This window comes from Dasypus novemcinctus, chromosome 3 (genome assembly GCF_030445035.2).
Source record: "Dasypus novemcinctus isolate mDasNov1 chromosome 3, mDasNov1.1.hap2, whole genome shotgun sequence".
Lineage (NCBI taxonomy): Eukaryota > Metazoa > Chordata > Mammalia > Cingulata > Dasypodidae > Dasypus > Dasypus novemcinctus.
The window spans coordinates 122,698,722-122,708,324 of NC_080675.1; the positions used below are offsets into that span (position 1 = coordinate 122,698,722).

General features: G+C 48.4%; 1 protein-coding gene across 1 annotated transcript; it reads left to right on the forward strand.

Annotated features, from left to right (window-relative positions):
• Positions 1–1,295: 1,295 nt before the first annotated feature.
• Positions 1,296–9,545, forward strand: LOC111761930 (guanine nucleotide-binding protein subunit beta-5-like). Its single transcript, XM_071212460.1, has 4 exons — positions 1,296–1,424; positions 7,424–7,567; positions 9,391–9,482; positions 9,524–9,545. Exons 1-4 carry the CDS (start codon positions 1,347–1,349, stop codon positions 9,543–9,545), a joined length of 336 nt encoding a protein of 111 aa, XP_071068561.1. The 5' UTR covers positions 1,296–1,346.
• Positions 9,546–9,603: the final 58 nt, after the last annotated feature.

The window sequence follows — 9,603 nt, forward strand, 5'->3', positions numbered from 1 at the left end:
GTGCCTGTGTGGCGAGCCAAATGCCCATGTGATGAGCCGAGTGCCTGTGTGGTGAGCCAGTACCCATGCGGTGAGCCAGTGCCTCTGTGGCGAGCCAAAAGCCCATGTGGTGAATCGAGTGCCTGTGTGGTGAGCCAGTGCCCTAGCAAGTGGGTCATGCAGGACGATGATGATGCAACAAAAGAGAGACAAAGGGGAGAGTCAAGGTTAAGTGCAGCAGAGACCAGGAACTGAGGTGGTGCAGCTGACAGGGAACCTCTCTTCACATCAGAGGTCCCCAGAATTGATTCTTGGCGAATCCTAGAGGAGAAAGATGAAAAGAGAAGACAAAAAAAGAAATAGATACTGAAGATCACACAGTGAATGGACACAGCAAAAAAACAGCAGGGCGGAGGGGAGCAGAAAGGGGGAAAAAATCAAATAAATCTTTTTAAAAAACCACATACACAAAGGGAAAGATATGGTATAGAATATGCAAATTCATAGAGACAGAAGGTAGATTACCAGGGGCTGGAGAATGGTGAATTAATGATAGTGGTTGCAAGGTTTCTACTTGGGGTGATGGGAAAGTTCTAGTAATGAATGATGGTGAAGGTAGTACAACATGGTGAATGTGATCAATCCCACTGAGTTATATGCTTGAAAGCAACTGGGATGGGAAATTCTATGTCATATATATGTATTGCCACAATTTTAAAAAAGACTAAAGAGACAATTAAATGCAATAACCTAATCCCAGACTGGATCTAATAATGGAAGAGAAAATGCCTAAAAGGACATTATTGGGACATATCAAAAGCTAAGAATGCAAACTGTAAGCTTTATATCAATGTTTAAATTTCTTGAACTTGATCATTGCACTTGGGGTGGTTATGTGAGTATCCTTATTTTTAGAAATTATACATGGAAAAATTAAGTGTTCAAGGATCATGAAATATACACTTGCTCTCAGATGTTTAGAAAATGAATGGATAAAGAAATTAATAGATAAATTGATACAGCAAATGTGCGAAATGTTTAAAGTTTGATGGATTTGGGTATCTGATGGGGAGGACGGGGAGCATGTTGGAGTTCTCTGTATAGTTTTGTATTATTTTTGCAACTGTACCACAAGTTTGAAATTATTTTGGAACAATTTTTTTTTAATTTGGAGAAAATGTTCCAATATATGACACTGCTAAAGGAAAACTTTTTGAAAAGTTTATATAAGAGCACTTTGTGAATGAGAAAGTATGTATATATCCTCTACTACCCTATATTAACCTCTGGCATTTCTTTCTTTCCATACTAGTGGTTTGGATAATAAGTGTTCTGTGTATCCACTGACTTTTGACAAAAATGAAAATATGGCTGCCAAAAAGAAGTCCGTTGCTATGCATACCAACTACCTGTCGGCCTGCAGCTTCACCAACTCTGACATGCAGGTAAATTAGCAGCCCTCTGAGTTGGGTCAGTCTTCCAGGGAGCAGAGTAAGTCTTAGAGAGCTTAGAAGCAGCAGAGGAGATGCGAGGGGAGGAAGCTTTCAGGTATATCTCTCAACAGGATGGTGTGCTCCAGCAGTTTGCTCTAAGAGAAAGCTCCTTTTGCTTCTCATTGGTTGTTATTCTTTTTTTTTTCAAAAATAAAATAAAAAATGGGAAAGTCGGGACTATTGAGGTTAATTTGGTTGAGATAAACCATACACCCTTTTGAAAATCCTCCTGTCATTGACTTGCTAGGGGTGGGGGTGGAACAGGGAACCTTCTGGGTGGTAGAAATTATATCCTGATCTGAGTGGCGGTGATAAGGTGCTTTCATGTGTAAAACTTCATCGAGCTGCTGTACTTTGAGTTGTGCACTTTCCATAGCTCACTGTATATACCTTATACTCCTGTTTTAACAAATGGAAAAAGAGAATGTTTCATATATTAAATCTGTGCCCTACTTTGAATAACCCACAAAGGAAAAACAATACAACCTGAATGCCTTGACGGAGTTTTCTTTAGCAAGTCTTCAAGGGATCCTATAGTTTATTCACATTAATTCAGCAAACCTTGTGAGTGCCTGCACCCAAGTGCCTGATGCCACCCAGCTCTAGGGCATCTCTGCCCTAAGGTTGCGAATAGTCTGGGGCCCTTCACCTAAACCTATAATGTTTGGGGGAAGGAGGAAATTGGAGAGCTCAGAGCAGGAGGGAGGAGGATGGCACAGCCTTCCTGCAAGGGGCTGCCTGAGTCAGCCTTGAAGATGAAGAGGCTTGACCATGTGAAGAGGGGTAGAGTCCACCAGGGCAGCCAGCGTGTGTGAGGGGAGCCGGGGCAGGAGGCAGGAGGGCAAGGGGTCTGTGAGGTGGGCAGGGCCAGGTCCCCCTGATGACCCCCTTGACAGCAGAGTCATTGCCGGGGCCAGGTCAGGTTTGGGTTTTAAGGAGGACGGTATCTGATTTGGATTAAAGCCTTAATCTGGCTTCAATTGATTGCTGTCACGAGGGAAGGTGGGGCTGAAGGAAGGGAGATGGATAACTGGGCTGCTGTACCAAAGTACCGCAGCCTGGGTGGCTTAGACCAACAGAAGCGTGTGGTCTCAGAGTCCTGGAGGCTAGAAGTCTGAAGTCCGGGTATCAGTAGGACCTGTAAGCGAAACCTACAGACGAAAGCCCTTCCTTGCCCCCGAGCTTCTGGTGGGCCCCAGACCTCCTTGGTGTCCCTGGACTGCTGCACCTTAGTTCCTGCCTCTTGTCCCGTGGCGTCATCTTCTCTCTTCTCCTCCCCTTCTTATAAGGAGTAGGGGCCATCCTACAGTTCCATCTGCAACTATTTCCACAGTCTGAAGTGCTGGGGGTCAGGGATTCAGTTTATCTTGTGGGGGTGCGGGGGGGAACAGTTCATCCCGTACCACTGAGTTCTGTTTAAAGTTGACTGGTGGGGGAAGCGGACTTGGCCCAGTGGTTAGGGCATCCGTCTACCACATGGGAGGTCCGCGGTTCAAACCCCAGGCCTTCTTGACCTGTGTGGAGCTGGCCCATGCGCAGTGCTGATGGCACAAAGAGGGTCATGTCACGTAGGGGTGTCCCCGCGTAGGGGAGCCCCACGCGCAAGGAGTGTGCCCGGTAAGGAGAGCCACCCAGCACGAAACAAAGTGCAGCCTGCCCAGGAATGGTGCCGCACACACGGAGAGCTGACACAGCAAGATGATGCGACAAAAAGAAACACAGATTCCCGGTGCCGCTGATAAGGATAGAAGCGGTCACAGAAGAACATACAGCGAATGGACACAGAGAGCAGACAACTGGGGTGCGGGTAGGGGATAAATAAAAAATTAAATCTTTACAAATAAATAAATAAAGTTGACTGGTGGGATGTCCCAACTCGGAGCGTGCTCTGTGGGGAGTGTTTGCACCTGTTGTTGAGCCTGACCCAGAGTCGGGCAGATCCGTGCAGTAGGGGCTCTGTGGCCACTGGCTGCTACAGTGGCCAGAACCAGATGCCCATGGGCCTGAGGAGCCGCTGGAGCAACCGGACATTTAGTCTGGATAAGGGGAGGCTCAGAGGGATGCATGAACATTCGGTCATCAGGCATCTGAGGTCCTACTGGTGGAGACCAACCATCCTTGCTCTGTGCTGCCACAGAGCTGGGGATGGGCTAAAAGTGGCATCTGTGGGCTAGAAAGCGCTGCCTTGCACCAAGCAGCTGGCTAAGACTGTGGGACATCCACTGCCTGTCTCTGCAGGGAGGCTGACTGGAAGGCCGAGTGGAAGGTCTGGGCCCCAGTCAGACAGTTCTTGGCTCCACCGTGTTCTAGTAGGTCAGCTCTAGACAGATTTTTAATTTCTGTGCACTTTATTTTTCTCAGTTTTTCTGAGGATTAAATGAGATGATTCATATAAAATACTTAGTACAGTCCCTGGTAAATATCAGTGTTTGCTCTTACTATTACTTTATTATTAATATTAACAAAACTTCGTAGGTAAATCAGATGCACAGCTTGGTTTGGGTATCATTGAACTAAAAAACATTAAGCTTTCTTTCATCTCCAGGATCTAGGATTAAAAATAAAATTAAATGGCTGGTATAAGAATGTGGTATTGAATCTGAAAATTGTCAACATTCCAGAATTTATCTTAAGATGTACTTGGTTTTCAAATTTTATTTTTACTTACATTTTAGTGAGGCTCATACAAATATAAAACAAACAAATCCCTATTAAGAATTTACTTTTAGCTTTTAAAAATGATTCATTTCCTTGATTAAACAGCATGTATAGAAAATTCCTGAAGTTAATAGCAAGACAAGGGTAATCTTTCAAAGCAGGTCATTAAAGTGCTTTTTGGGAAGGACTGCAAATGATTGTCTCTTTGCAAATGTTAGGAGAGGAGTCAGGTGTGTGCGGCCCAGGAGAGAGCCAAGGGAATTGGAGCATTTTGCAAAGTACAAATATCAAAATTAAGATGCAGCACAAGCTAGCACATTCATAAGTGACATTTTTCAACCAAGTTAATCTTGTCATATAGGCATAGGCCTCCTGAGGGAAGTCGAACCTGGAAGGAATCCTGTGGACGGCTACAGGGCTTTGCAGCCGTGGAGATTCCCCATATTGTAGAACTGCCCCTGAGTGGGGCTTTAGGAGGGTCTGGGGGCCACGCCCATGGAACCTAAGAGCTCCCACCTCCCCAGCCTGTGCTCCCTGGAGGTGCTCGGAAATATCTTCCCCTGACTGCAGGGAGACTCAGGCCTCCACCGACTGCCTGGCAGGAAAGCCATGCCAAGACGGCGCAGCTGAGCTGCACGAGGCAGGGGGAGAGCAGATTTCTTCTTTACAATCTGTTTCCTCCCTGCAGAAAAAGAGATTCTTTTAAAGTGCTAGGCCTTCCATCTAGGAGATGGAAAGAGCAGGCAAAGCAGAGAGAGGGAGAGGATGAGAAAATACCACCAGCCGCTGGAGGCTGAAGGCACAGTGCAGTGACAGGTGCGCCGAGTGCGAGCAGCCCTCATGGCCTGGTTCTTTTCCTCCCTGGGCCATCGGTAATCCCCGCCCTGAGGCTCCAGCAAGGGCACTGCACCACCCTTCAACTGACCAACTCTCACCCTTCCTTTAAGACCAGATGAGATATTGGCAGACTGTGTGCTTCTGCATGCTTACCTGTTTCTCAGCACTTTTCACACTCTCCCATAAAATTGATCCTTTTCTTGTCTGCTGTCAATTGCCCAAGAAACTACCAGAAAAACTTGTAATCAGGCAATGCTGAGTTTTATTACCTACTGCAGCAAGGGAGAACACCAACTTGACAGAGTCTAAGTCAAGTCTCAAATGGAGAAATAGGGAAGGGTACGTAGAGGGTTTAAGGTCCAGGCCGGGTGATTTTTTTTTTTATTTGAGAAGATCCATATATGACCCTATTATTAACACCTTGCATTGACATAGTTCAGTTGTTACAACTGATGAGAACACCTTTTTCCTATGGTACTATTAACTATAGTCTGTGGTTTAACTTAGGGTTCACTGTTTGTGTTGTGCAGGTCCATGAATTTTTAAAAATTCTTTTAGGGATGTTATTGAGCCCAGAACCTCATATTTGGGAAGCAGATGCCCCATCACTTGAGCTACATCCACTCTCAGAGCTGGGTGATTTTGGGGTGGGTCTTTCAAGGTGTGAAATTGGTTTATGACGTAATAGCTTTGGATTGGTGGGCCCAGGAAGGGGAGTGTCTTGAAGCCAGTCTCGACTAGCAAGCAGTTAGTCTTTTTTTTTTTTTAAGATTTATTTATTTATTTATTTCTCTCCCTTTCCCCCCTGTAGTTGTCTGCTCTCTGTGTCCATTCGCTGTGTGTTCTTCTGTGACCACTTCTGTCCCTATCAGCAGCACCAGGGATCTTTTTTTGTTGCGTCATCTTGTTGTGTCAGCTCTCCGTGTGTGCAGCGCCATTCTTGGGCAGGCTGCACTTTCTTTCGCACTGGGCAGCTCTCCTTATGGGGTGCATTCCTTGCTCGCAGGGCTCCCCTACCCGGGGGACACCCCTGCATGGCACAGCACTCCTTGCGCACATCAGCACTGCGCAAGGGCCAGCTCCACACGGATCAAAGAGGCCCGGGGTTTGAACCGCGGACCTCCTATGTGGTAGGCGGATGCCCTATCCATTGGGCCAAGCAGTTAGTCTTGATAGTATGTGGTTTAGTTGGGTCACATTCTTATCCTCCAGAATCAGTAGTGACTGGAGCAATTGGCTGCATCATTTGTAGTAGCCTCAAGACTGTTTAATGCAGTAACAAGAAAGTATGGTCCCAGGAGTAGTTAACACAGGGACAGGGGAATTATGTTGGTTTCGGTTCTTACTGCCTGTTAAACTGAGCTCCAAGACTGCAAAGGCTAAAACAGTGTATTCGCACAAATCCTAATGCTTAGCAGAATGCCTGGATGCTGTGAACACACAGCAAATGCTTGTTGGATCTGCACATGCATGAACGCCCAGCACCTTGCAGTGGTCCTGGGAGCCCCAGTTCTGACACTTCTGATTACCAGGACAGCATCCTGCTCTAGGGGAAGGACAGGAGAATGTCCAACAAAATCCCCAGGTATGTTCCCATGTGGTCTCAGCATCACCTGAGACCTTGTGAGAAATGCATGATAGAATCTGAGGCCCCACCCTAAATCTTCATTTTAGTGAGAAGCCCAGGTGACATGCGCACATTAAAATCTGAGAAGCGCTGGCCTAAGCAACAGCAGCCTGGGCTGCCTATTGGAGCCATGCAAAGCGCTGTTCAACATGCTCATGGAGGGAAGTGGACGTGGCTCAACTGACAGAGCGTCCACCTACCATATGGAGGGTCCAGGTTTCATCCCCAGGGCCTCCTGACCCGTGTGGTGAGCTGGCCCACGCGCAGTGCTGCCGCACAAAGAGTGCCCTGCCACACAGGGGCGCCCCTGCCTAAGGGTGAAGAAGTGTGCCCCGCAAGGAGAGCCGCCCTGTGTGAAAAAAAGCGCAGCCCACCCAGGAGTGGGGCCTCACACACGGAGAGCTGACACAGCAAGATGATGCAACAAAAAGAGATGCAGTTCCCAGTGCTGCCTGATAATGCAAGCAGACACAGAAGGACACACAGCAAATGGACACAGAGAGCAGAAGAAGGGGAGAGAAATAAATCTTTAAAAACAAAACAAGTTCATGGGGTACTTCCCACATGCCAGGCAGGTGCGAGCCCTGTAGAAGTAGCAGCGAGGCCTCCTGGATTCCATGCCCTGGAGGGGCAGTGGCCCATAAACTGCTAACTCAAGGGCAGTCTTGGTATCAAAATGAGCTTTTTCTTCCGTAATAAGGGAGAAATGTTTCTGTGCTTGGAATTGGGATTCAGTGAGGTGTGGTTATCTGTGTGTGTGTGTGTGTTTAAGGAACCTACTTTTCCTTGTAATCCTAACAACCCTCTCGCCGTCCTCTTCTCTGGGCAGATCCTGACGGCAAGTGGCGATGGGACGTGCACCCTGTGGGACGTGGAGAGTGGGCAGCTGCTGCAGAGCTTCCATGGGCATGCGGCTGATGTCCTCTGCCTGGACCTGGCTCCGTCAGAAACCGGAAACACCTTCGTGTCTGGGGTAAAGATTCAAGGAACATCTCTAGGGGTCCTTGTGCACGAGGCGATTCTTGTCAATTCGTGGGACCAGACTGGACACTTCCCTGGAAGGGTCTGCAAGGGTTGTCCTTAGCTCCCCCCGCCAGCCCCCACGTGGTGGCATCTGGCTCCAGGCTCCTCATAACCACTGGGGGAAGCAGGTGCCTGCCTGCCTGCAGCACTGACACCCAGAAGTCTACAGAAGGGACCTGGTGCTCTGGGTGTGAGTAGGTGGCTCAGGCTGCACATCTGCTTCATTTTTGAATGTCATTCCTCAAACAGCAGAGCATGAGGGACAACCCCGGGGGCACCAAGAGGTCCAGATAGCTGCCGAGGTGAGGCAAGGCCCCTGGGACCGGTGCCTTGGGGCTTGTGGAACACGCTCTCTTGCCCCCCACTTTCCCCCCACCATGGAGTGTAGGGGACAGAGTATTTGAAGGCTCAGAGTCAGGCAAACAAGACAGCACAGAGGAGTCAGGAAACACGGATACTGGTTTTGCCACCTGACTTTTGTCATCTGTAAATCGAGAAAAATGCATCATGGTACCCCCCATCCCCACCCCAGGATATCACGAGCAGTAGATGGCAGAATTTACAATGTTTTATACAAATGGGAAGGGCAGGAATTTCTCCGGACAGCCAAGCTGCCCACATCTCAATTCTGGGTGTCAGGCAAGGGACGCAGATTGCCTTCTTGGATATTTGGCCCCATCTGCATTTTTTCACCCCTGTGTCTTTGTGTAATTTTCTATTTACCCCTCCTCACCTACACTGGGGTTGTTTGTTTTTTCCGTATTATTGATGTCACTGTACAGTATATTGTCTCCTTCAGAGTACTACACTCCATCCGATTTAATGTCCCCCAAAAATACGACGATTCCTTTTTTCACTCTGAGTGCTAAACCCCACAGCGGGTCTCTCTGAGATACCAGTTATGGTGGTTCTTCCCAGCCTTTGCTCTGATTTGAAACCAACATCTTGGACACCGATTTTAAGCCATTACTTCTGTTTGACTATTGAGGGTTTAAATTACTCTACCCAAACCTGATGACTGGCATGCCCTGCAGGAATTTATCAAAATGGTCACTGAACCGTGGTGGCATAATGTGAAAACCTCATACTTACAATCCTCTAGTCCTGTCAGCAGCCCAGAGTGAGGGGCAGCACAGGGCTTATCACCTCTAACTGTGCAGGTGTGCAGATGGACGCTCAGGGAGTTGACTCGCCCAGGCCTCCCAGCTAAGTGGTGGACCGGCCACGACTGGGCCCTGGTTTGCCGATTCCCAACTCGGCTTGCTGTTAGGGACACAGGTGGCCAAGGCTGTGCCTGGCCCATCACCACTGCTGAGGCCGCCCTGTACACCTCTAGGTGCCTCAGCATGGGCACTGCCAATGAAATGACTAGTGTCCCAGCGAGGGGCCAGCATGCACCATCTGCCTGCCTTCCCTTCTGGGCTCAGTGAGGAGCCACAAAGGAGAGGGAAGAAGGAAGGGCAAAGGACGGGCAGCAGAGAGCCCAGGAAGAGGGTGAGAGGCTGCCCTGGAGGGCTGACATCCACTCAGAAATGTGAGAAAGAAGAAAGCAAGCACGCTGAAGGGGGGAGCCTCCCTTGTCCCCTCCCACCCCAAAACCTAGCTCTGACCTAATGGTTTATCAGTTGAGGAAAGTGGCCTTAGGTACAGCTAGTCTCAGAGAGGCCTGTTGTGAGCCGTTTACTAGTGGGAAGTAAATGGTTTCTCTTTCATAGCTGTAACTATAAATAGTCCTTGCAGTGGCCATAACTCTGGGTAACTTTGCATTTTCAGGGATGTGACAAGAAAGCCATGGTGTGGGACATGCGCTCTGGCCAGTGCGTGCAGGCCTTTGAAACACACGAGTCTGACATCAATAGTGTCCGGTCAGTGAGTAGAATCTTGATGTGTTTTCTCGGTTCCGCAGGCTTCACCTGGGTAACCCTTAGCCCAGGAACCACTTCCAGGCTCAGTTTACTTGGCTGAGAGGGGCTGCCCCAGCAAGAG

Coding starts and splice junctions, on each gene's coding strand:
- LOC111761930 (XM_071212460.1), top strand. CDS start 1,347: ATGGCTGCCAAAAAGAAGTCCGTTGCTATGCATACCAACTACCTGTCG. Junction 7,568..9,390: donor GAAACACCTTCGTGTCTGGG/GTAAAGATTCAA, acceptor TTGCATTTTCAG/GGATGTGACAAGAAAGCCAT. Junction 9,483..9,523: donor TCTGACATCAATAGTGTCCG/GTCAGTGAGTAG, acceptor TCGGTTCCGCAG/GCTTCACCTGGGTAACCCTT.